Source organism: Strigops habroptila, chromosome 11, assembly GCF_004027225.2.
Source record: "Strigops habroptila isolate Jane chromosome 11, bStrHab1.2.pri, whole genome shotgun sequence".
Taxonomy (NCBI): Eukaryota; Metazoa; Chordata; class Aves; order Psittaciformes; family Psittacidae; genus Strigops; species Strigops habroptila.
The window spans coordinates 13,958,653-13,978,008 of NC_046360.1; the positions used below are offsets into that span (position 1 = coordinate 13,958,653).

At 56.4% G+C, this 19,356-nt stretch overlaps 1 protein-coding gene across 7 annotated transcripts; it reads right to left on the bottom strand.

Annotated features, from left to right (window-relative positions):
* Window positions 1-508: 508 nt before the first annotated feature.
* Window positions 509-19,352, bottom strand: ZMAT5 (zinc finger matrin-type 5). Of its 7 annotated transcripts, none has more exons than XM_030501625.1 (6): window positions 19,174-19,352; window positions 13,516-13,738; window positions 11,445-11,507; window positions 11,175-11,255; window positions 4,044-4,155; window positions 509-761 (listed from the first exon to the last, which is right to left on the bottom strand). In XM_030501625.1, exons 2-6 carry the CDS (start codon window positions 13,640-13,642, stop codon window positions 632-634), a joined length of 513 nt encoding a protein of 170 aa, XP_030357485.1. In that variant the 5' UTR covers window positions 13,643-13,738; window positions 19,174-19,352; the 3' UTR covers window positions 509-631. The 7 variants fall into 7 exon arrangements, with proteins under 7 accessions (XP_030357485.1, XP_030357486.1, XP_030357487.1 ...); XM_030501626.1 differs by having other exon boundaries at window positions 13,516-13,741; window positions 19,174-19,289; XM_030501627.1 differs by having other exon boundaries at window positions 19,099-19,289.
* Window positions 19,353-19,356: the final 4 nt, after the last annotated feature.

Here is a 19,356-nt window from a genome sequence, read left to right on the forward strand (position 1 = left end):
AGTGACCCATGGGGGTATAATCTTCCCTGTGGACACTCACAATTCACTTAGTTTCCTGGAGAAGGAGAAACTTTGGGCTATTTTTTTCCTTCTTGCTTTTTACCTTCAGCATCGCCGGAGTGGGAGCAGAGGGCTTTTGGGAGCTCCCTAAGCTCTTCATTAGGAGCTCCGGCACCTGAACCGAAGCACTTTTACACACTGAACTCCACAGAAGCAAACCCAGGTCATAAACACTACAGGAAATATTAAATATCACTTCTAAAAGCCTGGTTACAGCTTCCTTCCTGGCCTGGATCAGCCCTAGAGAGCCCAGGGCAGTGCAGGATGCAGAGCAGACAGCAGCGCTCCGAAGGGACACATCCTGCCCTGGGAAACATGGAATGTCCACTCTGAGGACAGCAGAGAGCCCCTGGACACAGGGCTGGAGCTCTGCGGAGCACAGACCCTGGTGCCAGTGGCAGGGACACAAGCCCGGGGGGGCTGCAGGTGAGCAATGACACAACACACACACAGGCTGCAACAGGGGGGGTTTATTGATGGCAAAGTGTATACAAATAATTCCAGCCTTTCCCAGAGCAGGTGAGGAGGAAGAATTCCATCTCCAGCACATCCTCTGCGGGGTCCCTGCGCCTCAGCCCCACTGCAGGCTGGGGGGCAGCGGCCAGCCTCCGGGCGGGGGGGGCTGCAGGGAGGGCGGCAGCTCCTGCAGCGGTGGCCAGCCCGGCGGGAACTGGAAGGGAGCTGGTTTCTCAGGCAGAGCACTGGGGAGGTGCAAGGGGCAGAGGTGAGAGGGGCTCCTGGGACAGCAGGGCCCTGCGCTGGGGCTGAGCTCCCCTGTGCCCCCCTGCTAGCCCCAGCCCGCGGGCCCCCCATCCCCTCCTGCCCCCAGCTCTCCACTCCTCACACAGCTGGGTTTGAGGAGAACAAACAGCACCAGATGTTCCTTCCCGAGCAGGCTGAATCCCAAAGCCAGCTGTGCACTTCCCAAAGGACAAGGACCCCTCGGAAGCAGAGAAGCTGCCAAAGCGACGGGTGTTTGCACAGAAGCACCCTTCAGCAGAGGGAACAGGCTTCCTCCTCCAGCTCACAGCCCGGGAAACACTTTGTGTCCTTCCCTCAAGTTCACTAGTTGAGGCCACTGCAAACAGCACACCTGACTGAGGAAGCGCAAAGGAAGAAGCATTGCTCACTTCCTTCCAGCTGAAGAAAGTGCTTGGCTGGGGCAGGTTTAAATTCATGGGAACATACCTTTTCCATTCATTCCTGAGTGCAGGAAACTCATTTGCTCCTTGGGACAAGCCCTGACAGAGGCCTTCCAGCTTCTCAGGCCTCTACCTCTGATCCTGATGGATCTTTTTAATTGTTATGCCAGGAGAAACCTCTTGAATCTCCTTTACATAATGCTCTGGAGCAGCAGCACCCTCCTCTCCCTGCAGGGCCGGTGATGTGGCTAGGAGCCAGCTACACAAGTTGAGTGCAGTGTTTTCTAGGCAGCTAACACAGAGCCAAGACATTTGTTGTAATCCTTATCCCCTTGATGGGGAGTTTTCCGGGCTGAGGAGGAGAGAGGAGCCCCAGGACACATGCCTAGCCCCTCTCGGTCAGGAGGAGCCCTGCAGCAGCACTGTGGTGGGGAGCAGGACGAGGCACACTGCAAGGGGAACAGCAGAGCTATCAAGTAATGAGCTGCTGTGTGAGCAGCAGGACTGATCAATAGGGAGGATGCTGTCTGGGTACTCAATTCCCCAGGGTCTCCTAAGATTCAAGTGCTACCAAAGGTTTGCAAACAGCTGGAGCATTCGGAATGGCTGACCCACGTGGGTTCTGTGGTGTCCAGAAAGGGTGAAGAATATTTCCTTTCCGAAGGCATTAATGGGATCCCTCTCCTCCACCCACTTTCATGCTCATGTAACCTGCAATATCTCGGCATCTTGGAGGCCTCAGACCCCTTTCTGATGGAATTCGGCAAGTGTGCCCCATGGTGGCTATGGCAGAAGCCACACTCAGTGCACTGACAGGCTCCGTTTCCTTTGGGAACCAGGTTAGAAATCAACCACCCCCTGGCAGAGCCCCAGTCCTGAGGGAACCCCACAGACCCCACTCAGCTCTACCCCAGCTCTGCAGACAGAAACAGCACAGTGTGACTGAAAATACACCTCAGGTGGAGGCTTCCAAGTGAAGATTGTTCCCTTGAGGCGAGCCAGGGTGCAGGAATGATGGGCAGAAGGCAGCGTGGCACCTCTCCATCCATGGGGCTGATTTAAGTGACAGAAATGGTGCCCGGGTTCACAGAACCCCAGCCTGGTTTGGGTTGAAGGGACCTTAAAGCTCCTCCAGCTCCAACCTCTGCCATGGGCAGGGACACCTTCCACTAGAGCAGGTTGCTCCAAGCCCCTGTGTCCAACCTGGCCTTGAACACTGCCAGGGATGGGGCAGCCACAGCTTCTCTGGGCACCCTGTGCCAGCGCCTCAGCACCCTCACAGGGAAGAGCTTCTGCCTCAGAGCTCATCTCAATCTCCCCTCTGGCAGGTTAAAGCCATTCCCCTTGGCCTGTCCCTACAGGCTCTTGTCCAAAGCCCCTCTCCAGGTTTCCTGGAGCCCCTTTAAGCACTGGAGCTGCTCTAAGGTGTCCCCTTCAGGAGCCTTCTCTTCTCCAGGCTGCCCCAGCCCAGCTCTCTCAGCCTGGCTCCAGAGCAGAGCTGCTCCAGCCCTCGCAGCAGCTCCGGGGCCCCCAGATCACTTCCTTTAAGGAAGCACCACCCTTCAGCCAAGGCTGTACCTGCCCACACGGCCACATCAAGTCAAACACAGCGTTCCCTTGGTGCTGTGTTGAACTTGGCAGTAGCTCCATTCATGACTCCCTGCCAGGTATCCTGCTAGTAAGCCCCTGGCAAGGCAGAGACAGAAACTCAGCTACACTCACAGGCTGAGGCTTAACACGGCAGCAGCTGTGGAACAGGGGCTCCCCAGGCACTGGGAGCACAGGGATTGCCTAGAACAGGCCCTCTTCCCTGGCAATGCAACAGAACTTCTCCGGCAGACAAATCAAAACACAAGAGTTGCTTGGAAAAGCAGTGCTGGGGCTGGAGAGCACAGGGGAGAAGAGTGAAAGGGGGAGGTGTTGGCAAAGCTGGGTAGAAGAGGAGAAGCTTTGAGTAGCTGGTGTTTAGCTCCTGGAGTAGTAGGTTGTTATTGAAAGCAACAACCTTAGAAACTCAGGTCTTGTGCAGCTTTGGAAGCAGCAGGGACCAAGTAGTTATGAAGGTCTGGAAATTTCTCTGGGAATGGCCATCTTTTGTAAGAGCTGATCTACCCTGAGATCAAGGGATTCATGGGCAGGACAAGCAAAATGCAGCAAGTGAAGTGTAGGGGGTTGGAAGGTTCTGGCTCTCAGTGAGCACCAGGCAAGGCTAAGGGCAGCCAAGCTGATGGAGAGAACAGAACGCAACAAGCCCAGACAGGCACCAGAAGGAAGCTCCTGCCCAGACCAAACAGAGGAGAGGACAGGAGCAAACAGATAAAGAACAAAAGAGAGATCTGGCACCTGCCCAAATGTCATCCAATTCAGCCTGCGGCACAGTCAGGTGAGCGAGGGAACAGCAGGACCCGAATCCCAGCGAATGCCGCGAGGAGGAGCTGATTCCAGCCTCTCCCTGGCAGGGATGTGCAGACAGGGCAGGGGAAGATGGAGAAGCTGTCAACAGATGAGACGGGCTCCTGCCACTGAACTCTGTGCGTTAATAACTCAGCACCACGGTGGCACTGTCCTGCCAGGCACTGCTACGTGCTCTGCTTCCCCAGGGCAGCAGCCACAGGCAGCCAGGCCTGGCTCGAGCTCTCGGTGCATGGGGAGACACATCCCTGATGTGGCCCCACATGGCTGGAGCCATGTGTGTGTTGTAGCATGTCCTGAGAGCAGGCACGCAGCGCTGGCAGGGTGAGTGTGACATGAGAGCTCAGGGGGTCCCACTGAGCTGGGACCTCCGATCACCTGCACCTTCTCCTGTGCCCTGTGAGGCCAGAAGCAGCAGCTAGCCCGTACCTGTTGCTCTGAGCCGCGCTCAGCCTCTTTGCTCTCTTCTCCAGCCAGTCCTCAATGGTGCCAGGCGGGACATCTGCTCCCTCCTGCCGCAGCTCCTTCGATCTCTGCTCCCCTGGTTGAGAGACAGAGGCTGTCAGACACTCCTGCTGCAGCCCTTTCACTCCATTAACCCACTGCTCGTTACCCTGCAGACTTTCTCACGGTGGAGAGTTCGCAGTTTGCCTGTGGCAGCCCCTCCTGCTCCCCTGTCCCCCTGCCTCCCTCTGACGCTTGGCCTCCTCGCTGGTGACAGCTCCAGCCAGGCAGAGCCGGGCACAACGGAGGCAGCGAGCGCGGCGGCACTGAGCTGAGGGAGCCTGACACCCCCGGGTACATCGGCCTCGGTTGGAACAGCCTCTGCTGGCCCTGAGCCCTCTCCAAAGACGTGTCCCTCCAAGAGGCAGGAGGGACTCTGGCACCTCTGCCCGGCTGGGCGGCAGTGACAGGGCCGTGTCCGGATGGCTGCAGGCTTGGCAGCGCGGGTGCGAGGCGCAGGGTGTGCGCGCAGCCGGAGCGGGGTGTCACACACGCTGTCAGCTCTGGTTAAGGCTCACGCTGTGTGATGCATCCCCAGCCCCGCAGAGCCAGGGCAGGAGCCTGTCACCAGCCCTGCTCAGCTGAGGTGCACAGTCACAGCAGAGCACAGCAGAGGGAAGGAGCGAGGGGAACAAGTACCTGTGTTTTCTCCTGTGAGTTAGGAACGAGCAAGGAGAGCAGCAGGAAACCTCTGCTGTCTACCAGCAGACTGGGCAGCGTGAGCTGCTTCCAGGCTTTCGAGCCCTCCATTGCCCTGGGGAGGTTGTGAGGGATGGATGCCTGCAGGCACCCTGTCCTGCAGCACTGTCTCCTCCAGGCAGGAGGCATAGAGCCAGTGGGGCAGCCCAGCACTCCCCATCCCTCCCAGTGGGCAGAAACCCACAGCTGCCCAGTTAGCAAAGCCCCCCAGTCCCCACTCAGCCTGGTCTGTGTTGGAAGGGACCTCAAAGCTCCTCCAGCTCCAACCCCCTGCCTCGGGCAGGGACACCTTCCACTAGAGCAGGTTGCTCCAAGCCCCTGTGTCCAACCTGGCCTTGAACACTGCCAGACACGGGGCATTCAGCAGTGACCAAGCAGGAAGGGATGGGAGCAGGGAGCAGGGTCTAGCACAAGTCCTTGACACAGCCACACTCCTGACAGCACGTCAGGGCTGAGGACACGCTCAGAGCTATTAGATCTCCAGCCTAGTGGAAAGTTCCCACCTCACAGAGAAGGGGACGTGGTACTTTGAGAACCAAACACTGGTATTAACACAAAGGAAGCAGAGGCAGTTGGTGTCATTCCCCTTCACCCTGCTCACCCAACCCTCCATGGACACGTGTCCTGTAGGAGCCCTGATCCCATGCAGAGGTGAACCCAGCGCAGCCACCTGCAGCCGTGCCCACCAGGAGCCTGCTCCACACCTTCCACCATATGTCACACGTCTAAGGAAAATATTATAGGTTTCCAGACAGGGTGTGAAATGAATATTGCTTGGGCAGAGTGAAGGATCACTTCATCCTGGTGGTGGCAACCAATTATTCATCTGCCTGTTGAATATTAATAGGGATGGCAGAAATGTGCTGCACAATGAGCAGCCGGAGATGGATCATTTGTCATCCAGCCTGTTCATCTGTGCTGCTGGGGGGGGTGACAGTGCACCCCCTGCCACCACACAGCCAGCCTGCTGCAGGGCTGGGGAAAGGTGCTGCTCTGCAACCCGGAGACAAGGGCACTGTGCAAGCCTCCTACAGTTATTCCCAAAGAGCAAAGCCCCAGCAGAGCTATCTGGGGTCAAGCCAAGAGCCTGGGTTGTGGTGAGGGCACTGGGGAGGCTCAGTCTGGTGAGCTGGGCACCAAGTTCAGCTCCCAGGTTAGACTTCTCAGGCAATCCTGACTACAGCCACCTCATTTCCCTTTGTTCCAGGTTTCTCCATGCAATGAGTACCTGGGCACATCCCACCTCAGCAAGGGGACAAGCAGCAGTTGTGGGAGGCTTCGATGAGGCAGGGAGGAAAAATCAGAGATAAACCTTTCCTGCCTCTACCTGCCACTAAGAGTTCCTTTTCACCCAACACACATCAGGCCAGAAACTGGCACAGGTTCTCTTTAGAGCAGAGAGCTCCAAGGCCACTGCCCCAAAGTGCCACAACAGGAATTGGTGGGAGCAGCTACAACTCACCGTCTCATCCAGAAAAGCTCACACTGGCTGCAGTGGAACGACTCCAGGCTTGTGCTGGCCCAGGTGCCCAGGTTAGGAACACATCCAGCTGGCTCCCCATCCACCCAGCTCCAGGAGTCTCTGCTCCAAAGCGCTCCAGACCTCAGGCTGAGAAATCAGCAGCAGGTACAGACAGCTGTCTGGCTCTGTCTTTGGTCTCCTCTTCCTCTGAAGCACACAGAGCCCACTCAGGAACCACCAAAACCACCAGGAGATTGGAAATACCCCTGAATACCAACAGCTATTCCAAGATGTAACTCTGAAAAGCAATTCCAGCCCTCACTCCTTGTACATGGCTGTGCAGCCAGCCAGACTGCAGCAGCAAGAGGTGTGAAGGTCCTTCCACCCTCCTTCTCACTGGGGGGTTTGCTTCAAGGTCTAATTACAGCCAATTAAAAGAGCATCTGGAGTCATGAAGCACCTCTCTAATGATGCCAGAGTGGGAGTCCAGATTTATCTTCTCTCCCCATGCAACTTTCTGCATGAGTTTTCTTCCTGAACAAGGCACCACCATAAGTGAGATACAACCACCAGTACTGAGCAGGTCACCCAGCAAAGAGATCTACACATAAGCCTTCAGGTCCCTCGCTGGGCTGGAAGCTGTGGCAGCCCACACTGCTCCAGAGCACAGGAACAGCAGCAGAGAGATGAGGATGATGAGGCCCTGCAATATGAGCAGCTTAAGAAGGTATCACCCCACAGCCAAGCAGCAGCAGAGCTGCTCGTCACCAAGTTAAACGGGTGACCACAGCCACCCCAGCAGGATCACCCCTATTCTGCCCAGCACAGGAGCTACTGCAAACACTCACCCAGCTGTGGGTGCCTCTCCTCTCACAAGCCGGAGCTCACCAAAGAGGCTGGGACGTGTCAGTGCTCCCAGCAGAAGTGACAGGGTTAGCACGGAGCCAATAACTTGAGGCAAGAAGATGGCAATTTGATAGTGACTTTTCCTGACATGACTGTGCTTAAAATGACAGCCTGGAAGTGTCTCGCTGCTGAATGATGCAGCAGATGCAGGAGGCTGATGCTTTGATGTGGTAAGAGCTGGGAATATGTCTCCCTCCCTGCTAAAGGTGTAAACTGATGCTTCTTGAGGAGCATATTCTCCAGGCTGCAGCCAAACTCGAAGCTGTTGGAGAACAGCCAATTGCCAAGAAATTTCCCTGCTTAACCCACAGGATTAACACAAACGACAGGGTGAATGCCCCGAGTTAAAAAGGTGAATGCCCCGAGTTAAAAAGGCCAAATGTTAAGAACAATAGAACGTTTCCCTTGTAATAATGAAAGTGCATTATTAGCAAGTGGAGCTTGTGCAGACCTACCAACACCCAACACTTGACAGGGGTTCAGGGGCAGGTTCACTATTTCCATGACAAAGAAAGAGCCACCACGGTTTAGCAGTGTTTAAAAAGCCAGAAAGGGCTTCGCGGGCTACACCACTTCACTACAGGGTTTCTTTGCACCTTCTTCTGGAGCATCAGCCCCTGGACACGGGTTCAACACAGTCTGAGAGCTCCTCTGCTTCTGCACCCATGCACCAGAGCTGCGGAAAGAGGAGTTAAGCAGCAGAGTGGACCCACCAAGAGACCATCCACTGTTAACCCACCAGAGGCAGAGCGTGGCCATCTCCAGCAGGGCCACACAAGGCTCTGCACAACATGGTGAGAGGGCTCTGGAGCTTCCAGCCCCTCAGCTCATCTCAAATCCCCAACCACCCCAGGCTGCAAGCCTGTCACAAGCTCCCAGATGTGGCGTGCTCAGACAGGATAGCTCCTCTCCAGGTTTCCTGCAGCCCCTTTGGGCACTGGAGCTGCTCTAAGGTCTCCCCTTCAGGAGCCTTCTCTTCTCCAGGCTGCCCCAGCCCAGCTCTCTCAGCCTGGCTCCAGAGCAGAGCTGCTCCAGCCCTCGCAGCAGCTCCGGGGCCTCTGGACTTGCTCCAACAGCTCCACGTCCCTCTTGTGCTGTTGCCCCAGAGCTGGTTTCTGGGCTGCTAATCTCTGCCCTGAGCCTCACCATCTGAGACACTGATGTTTAGCAGCCTAAGGAGTGGTGAAATGTCCCCATGCCATGGAATGGCAGCTTGGCTTTTGCAGCTGGTTCTTCCATTCAGTCCACCATATGATGGGCTCTTCTCCAGCAAGTCCTGCTGAGCTCTTCCCTTCACCAAATCCCTGCCCAAGCTCTCTGCAGGCTCGGCTGGTTGGATTCAGAGGTGTGTGTGCTGCTCAGCCTGCACTCGGCTCACACGGGATTTCCCAGGAGCAATGCCATGAGAGGTGAGCAGGATTTAACTCTACAACCAGGCATTGATGTTAGAGAGGCAGAGCCAAGGCCGAGGCCCCCTGCTGTCCCCGGGCCATCACTCCTTGTAGCCTAATCGTTTAATGGAACGTTTGACTTGGCAATCCCAGTGCAGGGGCTCCAAGCAGGAGCCAGGCACCAGCTCTCACCAGCCAACTCTCCACTTACACCTGACCTGTCTGACACAGTCACTGCTCAGTAACAAGTGCCACTGGCACAGAAACCTGGCCAAGCACAGGGTGCTCGCCAGCCTCCCCCTGCAGCTCTGCTCTGCTCCAAAGAGCTTCCACCTCCCTGCAATGAGGAGCCCTCAGAGCCTGGGAATGCTGCAGGCTCCTGCAAACAGGCTGACGGCCTAAGCCACCTCTGGAGCCCAGCACTTACACCTCACAGCACAGAAGGTTTGGGGCCAGCAGCAGGGACAAGGAGTGTGCCTGACAGCCCAGCACTGCTGCTCTGGGGAGAGCTGGCTGGGAAGCTCTGGCTGGGAAGCTCCAGTTGGGAAGCTCCGGCTGGGAAGCTCCAGTTGGGAAGCTTTGGCTGGGAAGCTCCAGTTGGGAAGCTCTGGCTCCCACGCAGCCCGGTGGGATGGGGTTTATCGAGTGCCAGTGCTGTTCAGTGATTGATTCACAGAGTTGCCTCAGGGACTCACAGACTGACTCAGCAGCGGGAGAACAGGAACAGCTCTGTAGTGTTTGCCTCCCTCCGGCTCCCCAGAGCCAGGAGAGAGGCTCTACCCCATTGAGTGCACCCTCAGCAAATCTGCAGATGACACCAAGTTGATCTGCTTTAGGGCAGGAGGCTCTGCAGAGGATCAGGACAGGCTGGATCCATGGGCTGAGGGCAATGGGCTGAGGTTCAACAAGGCAAAGTGCCGGGTCCTGCACTTGGGTCACAGCAACCCCCTGCAACGCTCCAGGCTTGGGGAAGGGCGGCTGGAAACTGCTCATGGAAAAGGACCTGGGGGTGCTGATGGATGGAGCTGAACATGAGCAGCTTGTGCCCAGGCAGCCAAGAAGCCACCAGCATCCTGGCCTGGCTCAGCACCAGTGTGGCAGCAGGGCCAGGGCAGTGACTGTCCCCCTGCACTGGGCACCGGTGAGGCTGCACCTCGAATCCTGTGTCAGTTCTGGGCCCCTCGCTCCAAGAGAGACATTGAGGTGCTGGAGCGGGGCCAGAGAAGGGCCCCGGAGCTGGTGCAGGGCCTGGAGCACAAGTGTGATGGGGAACGGCTGAGGGACCTGGGGGGGTTTAGTCTGGAGAAGAGAAGGCTCAGGGGGGGCCTTATGGCTCTCTACAGCTGCCTGACAGGAGGATGGAGCCAGGAGGGGGCTGGTCTCTGCTCCCAAGGAACAAGGGATGGGACAAGAGGAAACGGCCTCAAGCTGCACCAGAGCAGGTTTAGATGGAGCTGAGGAACAATTCCTTCCCCAGAGGGTGCTCAGGCATTGGAACAGGCTGCCCAGGGCAGTGCTGGAGTCACCGGCCCTGCAAGTGTTCCCAAACCTCAGTGCCATGGGTTAGTGGTGGCCTTGGCAGTGCTGGGGAATGGTTGGACTGGATGAGCTTAAAGGGCTTTTCCAATCTGGCTGATTCTGTGATTCTCTGAAATCTCATATGTCTGCATGATGTACACACACACTTTCAACACTTAAGCCTGGTTTTGTCAGACTATTGGCAAAACAAGTTTGCTGCAGCAGCGTGGGCACAAGGGCTGCTCAGGAGCTGGGCTGCGTTAGGAAGAGCATTGCCAGCAGGTCTCTGCTCCGCACTGGGGAGCCCATGTCTGGGTGCTGTGTCCAGTGCTGGGCTCCCCAGTACCACAGGGAGTCCCTGCTTTGAGCAAGGTCGGGTTGGGACTAGATGATCTCCAGTGGAGACCTGAACTGTTCCACAAGCTCTCACCAACACCTCACTCACATTTCTATCCACCAAAGCAATGAATCCTGCAGAGAAGAGAGAGCTGCCATCCCTTTTAGGGCAAGGAGGTGGTATTCCCAGAATGAAGAAGTTCAGGAGTGCTCTGGAGACTCCCAGCAGGGGAGCAGCTGCCATTCCTCTGCCCAAGCTTCACTTCCACCCAAGCCACGGGAGCAGAGGCCATTTCTGGACCCAAGACCCTGTGTCCTCAGGACAACCCAAGTGACAGCAGGCTCTTCCCAAGAGCAGAAGCAGCAGCTCCTTGGTAATAGCAGAGAGGTGGGGGAAATGAAATCCATAAATTGAAGGGGAAGTGATGTACCAGTGCCCTCTGCTGCTGGCAGCTTTTATTCCCCGACTGAACAAACCCCCGAGGGCTCAGAAAGCCCACTCTGCTTCAGCTGCTTGTTGCTGAGTAGTGACAGCACTGCTCAGCTCCAGGTTTGTGCCTGTGCCAGCAGATGAAGAGCAGAAGCACATGAAGACCTGCAGCACTGCCAGCCACGCTCCAGGCTCACACAGCACTGGGAGGCAGGCGGGAAGGAACCACCACAGGCTCCCCACGTGCCCCTCTGCAGCCCCCAGTCCCTGCAGCAGCTCCTCCTCCTCACAGCCCCCCGAGCTTGAGGCCTTACCTTGAACCTGGGCACTCAGCTTCTCCAGGTCCTGCTCTGTCATGTGGGAAAATCTGCAGTTGGACCCAAAGTCACACTGTCCTGGAAGAGAAGCCACGGAGCTCCATGAGAGCTGCACACACAGGGTCCTCCCTCCTTGTTACACCCACAAGCCAGGCACACAGGCCCCCCTCCCTCCCTCCAAGGCACACACACACCAGGGCTCCCCAGCACTCCTCAGGGAGGAGCAGCTGGAGCTCAGGAGGTTATTTCTACCTCCCAAGAACTCACCTGTTTGCAGAAACTTCCGACAAGGCTTCTTGGTTTGCTCCTCTTGCAGGATAGCAGCAGCATCTAGGGGAGACAAAGATCAAACCAAGGTAAAGCTCTCTTACCCAGCAATACCCCATATCCTGTCGTGGCCCCAGGCAGCTCAGTTCCCTAGTGGGAAGCTGTTCTGTATGAGAACCAGGAACTTAAACCAGACAAACTGACAGTTAACAGCCCCTGTTTGCAGCCCTGGCTTCAGCTTTTCACCAGCTTGCAACCACCACCTTCTTTGCTCTCTGCTTCATACTCTGCAGGGAAAAGCAGCAAGACAGAAAAGGAAGGACTCTGGAGCACAGAAAGCTCAAGGAGACCCACCAAGCTCTCAAGAAGAGCTCTTGGAGAACCCTGTGCTGAGGCTCCAGTGGACACCACTGGAATGGTCCTTCACCTGCTGGAGACATTCCGGGGAAAATGAGCCCTGAAGATAGAGCAGCTCCCACAGACTCCATGGAAGAGCTTGCACTGGCTGATGCCAGGCCACGGAGTCTGGAGGTGAGAGGAGAGGAACCCCCTAATCAGGGATGGGATGAGGAATTTCATCAATCAGAGGAAACCCAAGGGCTGCAGCCTGGGGAGAAGACAAGTACCAGGAAATGTGCCTCACCACCACTGACCCAGCTAGAACTGGGCTGTTGGTCCTCCACACTTGGCCATTCCAGAGAACCTTTCCAACTTCCACGTGGGGTTAAGCAGACAGCAGAGCCACCCAGAGCTCCACAGGGTATTCCTCACCCAGCTAGCCAGGAGCCAAGCACAGCCTGCAACTCCTGATGCTGAGGAACCAGGAGGAAGCAGAGGAACATACAGGCAATAGTTTCAGTCAGTTTAAGCCAAACTCAGTCTTCGTGACTGCCCAAAGACACAGTCCTGCTCTCTCTGACACTGGACACACATTCCCACCACATTCCTCAGGCTGGCACTAAGGTAACTGTGTGCTGAGCCAGGTCCAAGCACGAAGCTAGGTGAGAAGAGGATGGTTAAACAGGTAGAGGACACGGGATGTTCCTCCAGCATGTCCTGACACAGCCTCCAGCCCCAGAACTTCAATTCCTCCTGTGCCAAAACCTCAGAGCACCCAGTCCTCCTGCTCTGCTCGCCCCCTTGGCTGAGGGAGGTTTGAGCATACCAGTGCTGCTCTCCCCTTTCTGCCCTTTCACCCTTCTGGGATCTCCAGTCAAGTGGTCACATCCTCAGCCTCTCCCACAGCCACGCTCAGAACCCACATCTCACCTGCTTGCTCCATATAAACACCCCTATTCCTTAATCCTGACACATCAGAGACAACTCTGGCTTGCAGAAGGCACCTCACTCACCTGCAGAAACTGTAACTCACTTTGCTCTCTCGGGTCTCCTGTCTCACATTTGCTCATGATGCCAAGAGCTTTATCTGCAGCTTCTGCTCTCAGAAACACCCTCCCTGTCTCTTCCAGCTCATTTCAAGCTGACGTCTATGGTTTCCCCTTCCCACATCCAGACACATGAGGCTTTGCCTCTGAGACTGCTTGACAGCAACAGAATCAAGTCCACAAACCAGAGCTGGGCTGGTTCAGCCTGGAGAGGAGGAGGCTCCTTAAGGGGAGACCTTAGAGCAGCTCCAGTGCCTAAAGGGGCTCCAGGAAACCTGGAGAGGGGCTTTGGACAAGGGATGGAGGGACAGGCCAAGAGGAATGGCTTTAACCCGCCAGAGGGGAGATTGAGATGAGCTCTGAGGCAGAAGCTCTTCCCTGTGAGGGTGCTGAGGCGCTGGCACAGGGTGCCCAGAGAAGCTGTGGCTGCCCCATCCCTGGCAGTGTTCAAGGCCAGGTTGGACACAGGGGCTTGGAGCAACCTGCTCTAGTGGAAGGTGTCCCTGCCCGTGGCAGGGGGTTGGAACTGGATGAGCTTTAAGGTCCCTTCAACCCAAACCAGGCTGGGGTTCTGTGATTCACTGGCACAGACAATTGCAATATAAATCATCAATGCTGATTTACTTTATCTCCCCCCCATCTATCACCTTCCCAGTCCCAGAAAGGGAGTGACAATTGGAACCCACCTCGGAATAAGTCGTACCAGGCTCTCTTAGCCCGGAGATGCTGCACCCCATTGAGATGCTTCTTCCTGTTGTGCAGGTTGTCCTGGAAGGACCTGTCACAGTAGTCACAGAAGTATCTTTTCCCCATCTCTCTTCTGGCAGAGCAGCCTCAGCGTGGCTGGGAAGCAGCAGACAGCTCCTCGGCGCCCAGCCCTGGGGATGGACGATCCAGGATTTACAGCGCCTGCTTCCAGAGGGGAACAACTCAAATCATGTGGGGTTGGCAGACAGGGGAAGAGGGGAGGCCCAGCAGTATATCTTCTTGTCCATCAGAGGCTGGTGAGGCAGCATCTGCTGCCCACACATGGGAGGACAGACTCAACCCTGCATTTCTTGCCTGCACTCCCCAAAGCAACAACAGCTCTGCTGAAGGAACTCTCCTGCCCTGAGCATGCTGGAGTTCAGACCCACAGAACGGAGACCCTGGGAGCCAGCAGCTCCCAGCTCCACCTGCACCAGCGAAGGTGCAGCAGCACCAGCCACAGTGCAAACAGGAGCAAGAGGTCTACCCACAGCCTCCACTTGGGGCCCAGACTTGAACCCCAGAGCACAACCTCCACAAGCTGCCCTGCAAGAGGAGGGACATTCCCCCATGTCCATCTCTTCGAAAGGAAGAAACTCAGCAACTCCTCCAAGATGAAGACCAGCTCATCTGCCCTGCACACAAGTGGGAGGCTGCATTACCCACACTGAAGGACCTAACATTTCACTCACTACTGGTTTACTCCTGCACACCCAGGGCTGCTCTCCTCATCCTCCCCATCCTCAGACGTGTCTGCTCCAGCAGGTACAGCACTCACAGTAGCTGAGATCACAGCAGCGTGGCAGCCAGGAGGAAAGAACCCCCAACCCACAGCCACCAAAAGCAACCTGGAGGTGCCCAGTGCTTTTCTTGCCCCAGGAGAGGCTGCTCGCACACGGATGTGTCGTCTGGAGATGCTGCTGTGGAGCACAGAGGAGTAACAGGACAGAGCTCCTGTGCCCTCCTGGGTGCTCTCATCTGTGCTGGGCCTGGCGCAGGTGGGGTTTGGGATTAAGCGCAGTCCTATCCCAGGAGCTGTCCTTGCTGGAGGTGTGACAGACACCCTGTGGGAGCTGCCAGTTCCCTGCCCAGTGACATGCAGGAACCTGACAAATACCAAAGACGGATGGACTGGGAGATAAACTCCAGAAGTGATTCTCCACTTTCTGACACCTTGACAGCCAAATGCATTTAAAAAATGGCAGAGAGACCAGTGCAAGAAATAAAGATTTTATAAATAAAACAAGCTCAGAATCAATCACAGCCTCCCTCAGAACCTGCTCCCCAGGACCAACAGTGTGTGCTTGAGCCCAGAACCCCCCCGTGTGCTGGGCTGCACCCCCAGAGCATGAGCAGCAGGTCAGGGAGGGGATCCTGCCCCTCTGCTGCGCTCTGGGGAGACCCTCCCTGCAGTCCTGATCCAGCTCTGGGGCAACAGCACAAGAGGGACGTGGAGCTGCTGGAGCGAGGCCAGAGGAGGCCCCGGAGCTGCTGCGAGGGCTGGAGCAGCTCTGCTCTGGAGCCAGGCTGAGAGAGCTGGGCTGGGGCAGCCTGGAGAAGAGAAGGCTCCTGAAGGGGACACCTTAGAGCAGCTCCAGTGCCTAAAGGGGCTCCAGGAAACCTGGAGAGGGGCTTTGGACAAGGGCCTGTAGGGACAGGCCAAGGGGAATGGCTTTAACCTGCCAGAGAGGAGATTGAGATGAGCTCTGAGGCAGAAGCTCTTCCCTGTGAGGGTGCTGAGGCGCTGGCACAGGGTGCCCAGAGAAGCTGTGGCTGCCCCATCCCTGGCAGTGTTCAAGGCCAGGTTGGACACAGGGGCTTGGAGCAACCTGCTCTAGTGGAAGGTGTCCCTGCCCGGGGCAGGGGTTGGAGCTGGAGGAGCTTTAAGGTCCTTCCAAACCACGCTGTGACTTTATGCAGAGCCACAGCCACAGGCAATCCCCCCGAGCAGAGCGTGCTGAGCTGAGCCAGCTCTGCCAAGCCCCCTCCCAGCACCCGCGCACCCATCCTGGCATCGCATGAGCAGCAGCACCAACCCCCTGCTCCCGAGACCCCCCTTCACAATCAACCTCCCAGAAAACTCTCGGGCTTCACCCCACAAGTTAAAACAGAGTCTCCTCCATCTGCCTTTGATGGAATGATCTGATTATTCTGACTCAGCCTGCAAACCTTCATACTGAAGGGCAAATGCACAGAGACTGCAGCTGAACTCGAAATCTCTTTGTTTTAAGGTCCTTTCCTTGGTGTCCAGGTGAAATATGCCATCAGGAGGTGACCAGCCAGCCACCTCTCTCTGTGTGACTGCAGACTGCCTCACCTGCAAACAGCAGACCTGGCTCCTGCTTGGATGCTGTCACTCAGCTCTGTAGGGCTTGTGGTGTGAAACTGTCCTACTCCAGCCCCAGAAACCAAAACCAAGTGCTGCTTGATGAACATTAAGCCATAATTTCCCCCCATCCTTTATCAGCAGCTTTGCTGTGCTCTGGTGGGGCTGCTGGAATCCAGAGGGAACGCTCCTGCCCCCAGTGCCAGGCTCACTGGCAGGCTCTGCTGTGGCATTTAAGTACTGAAAACCCCCTTCTGCGTCTTATTCCATAGTGTCCCAAAGTTCCTGGGAACAGAAAAGCTTCCTGCTTCAGCTGCTGGCTCCTGCACTCCAGCTCTGCAGTTCAGCTGCTCTGAACAAGGAAAACAAATGAGATTCTGCAGTGGTCCCACACAAGTTTCCAGAGCGCTCACTGGGAATTCTGCCTGCAGAAGCCCAGCAGCAGCCGCCTTTGAAATCCTGTTCCCAACTTTTCCTTTCATCACCCCACCAGCAATAATTGCAGGAGCTCCTTCCCCCTCCTTCCCCAACGAAAGCTCCTACAGATTCCAGGCAGCCAGATCCCACACCCCAGAGGTGCCGGCTCCCAAATCCTCTCAGCAATTCCCATTGCAGGGGATGAATGGAATAAAAATAAAGCAATTAGAGGAGCATCGCAATCTCCTAGAGATCACCCCCTCCAAAGAACACTGATTTCCATCTTGTTAAGGATTCAGATGCTGGATTGCCTTGGCTGGGTTCTGACGAGCCTCTGCAGTAGCAGCAAGCCACAGTGCCCTGTGCCCAGCTCGTAGTGGGGAATAAAAGCAGCTCCTGCACAAGGCTGTAACCTATTTCCAGTTCCCACATGGCTCCACCAGTAAACAAAGAGCATTATTCAGCTGCAAACAGAGATATTTGCTAATTAAATCCATGTTAGACATTATGAAATCAAGTCAACGGAGCTGCTTTGGAAGGAACTGCTTCAGCCTGGCTGTAGCTGACCACTGCTAGCCCCTCATTTGCAACTGAAATCAGGCAGACAGACCCCTGGACACACAGGCAGCTTTCAGACAGCTTAAAAGCCTTTCCGCATAAGTCCAAACACACCAAAAATCAGGGCTTTGCTTTGTATCATGATGCTTAAAAGCATTAACCACAAACCCCCCTCCTGCAGCCACGTTCTGAGGCATGGTAGGTGGTTCACCCATCTGGCCAAGGTGCTTGGTAGGACTCCAGGCAGGACCTCATGCACCAGCCTACACTTCCCCTTCTCCAATTGCTGCCAAAACACTTCCCATTGGCTGCAGATTGTATTTAGGACTCGCTGGGGGGCTCTTTTACTGATTTCCCAAGATGTGGACAGAGGGAGGAAGGTGACCCCAAAACAGGCACTCGCAGGTGTGGGTCTGTCTGGTGTAATGGCTTTTCTCCTCGCTGAACCCTGAGGATTGCTGCTGGGCCTTGACCTCAATTTCCTGCTGCCTTATAGCCCAGGCTCGGGGCTGTTTCAGCTACTCTGGACACCCAGGCAGATGTGAAGTTAATTAAATCCAAGTGTCAAGCTTATGATACTTGGCTGCTCATTTAAATGTGCTCCTGTCTCCACGGGAACACAGAGCCTGCCAGCACCTTCCCAATGACAGAGGGACAGACCCTGATCTCCATTACACCTGGGGTAAACATGGAGCTTGATAATAACTGACCTTTCCAAAGGGGGAGAGCACCATACACAGGGCACAGGAACATGTCGGGCACCTTCCAGGCCTCATCTGGGCTTCCAGCACAAGCAGAGGCCTTACCCTACTGCAGATACCCCCAGATCTCCACAGGAGCTGCATGCAGGGAGCCAAATGTTAATAACTTAAGAGAAATGAGTGCACAACCAGACATGAGCTCCTTCTGAGCAGCCACAAGGACCGAAACGACAGAGCAAGTGTCCTGAGGATCTGTTCTGAAACCTGATGGAGATGCTGCTTTAACAACACTCCTGTAGAGGAACGACTTCAGGTTTAAGATTCCCCTGCCCCTGGCTGTCCTGCTGTTGTAACCCCAAATTTCCCTCTTTCCCACCAGCACTGGAGCTGCCCTGGAGCCCTCTGCCCTCACTGAGGTTAAACAGTACCAAACACATGAAGAGACGGTGGCAAATGGGAATGTTTCCACCTTGGTTATGCCACACAGGGCCATGTCATGCTCTGCCCTGGAGCAGCCATAGAATCCCAGAATGGGTTGGACTGGAAGGGATTCTGTGGTGTCTAGTAAAGGCCAAGAATATTTCCTTTCTGAAGGCATTAATGGGATCCCTCTCCTCCACCCACTTCCATGCTCATGTAACCTGCAGTATCTCGGCATCTTGGAGCCCTCAGACCCCTTTCTGATGGAATTCGGTAAGCGTGCCCTATGGCGGCTATGGCAGAAGCCACATTCAGGGCACTTACAGGCTCCGTTTCCTTTGGGAACCAGGTTAGAAATCAACCACCCCCTGGCAGAGCCCCAGCCCTGAGGGAACCCCACAGACCCCAAAAAGCTGGAGAGGCGCCTCTGACAAGGGCCTATAGGGACAGGACAAGGGGAAACGGCCGGATCCCACCCGCTGCTACCGCACTGGCAGGCACTTGCCATGGATCTTAACGCTGTTAATGAGTTTAAGAAGGTCCTTGACCGAGGCCATAGAACCAGGGACTGGTTTGGGTTGAAGGGACCTTAAAGCTCCTCCAGCTCCAACCCCTGCCACGGGCACGGACACCTTCCACTAGAGCAGGTTGCTCCAAGCCTCTGTGTCCGACCTGGCCTTGAACACTGCCAGGGATGGGGCAGCCACAGCTTCTCTGGGCACCCTGTGCCAGCGCCTCAGCACCCTCACAGGGAAGAGCTTCTGCCTCAGAGCTCATCTCAATCTCCCCTCTGGCAGGTTAAAGCCATTCCCCTTGTCCTGTCCCTACAGGCCCTTGTCCAAAGCCCCTCTCCAGGTTTCCTGGAGCCCCTTTAGGCCCTGGAGCTGCTCTAAGGTCTCCCCTTCAGGAGCCTTCTCTTCTCCAGGCTGCCCCAGCCCAGCCCTCTCAGCCTGGCTCCAGAGCAGAGCTGCTCCCCTCGGGCAGGTTAACGCCACCGCAGCGCCCCCCGCAGTGACCCAAACAGCAAGAGAACACCCACAATTCCCCCCCGCCCTCCGCAGCCGGCACCGGGCCCGTCCCGCCGCCGGGGCAGAGCTTACCCGCCGCTCCCCGCTCTGCTGCGGCCAAACCGAGACCCCGAACCCGCCCGGACGCGCCGCCGGGGCCGCTTTTACCTCATGGAGCCCACTCCGCTCCTCCAGGCCCTGCGCCCGCCGCGCCTACAGCCCCCACAATGCCCCGAGGCATCGCGGCACCGGCGGGACCGGCGCCTACAGCCCCCACAATGCCCCGCGGCACCGGCGGGACCGGCGCCTACAGCCCCCACAATGCCCCGCGGCACCGCGGCACCAGCGGGA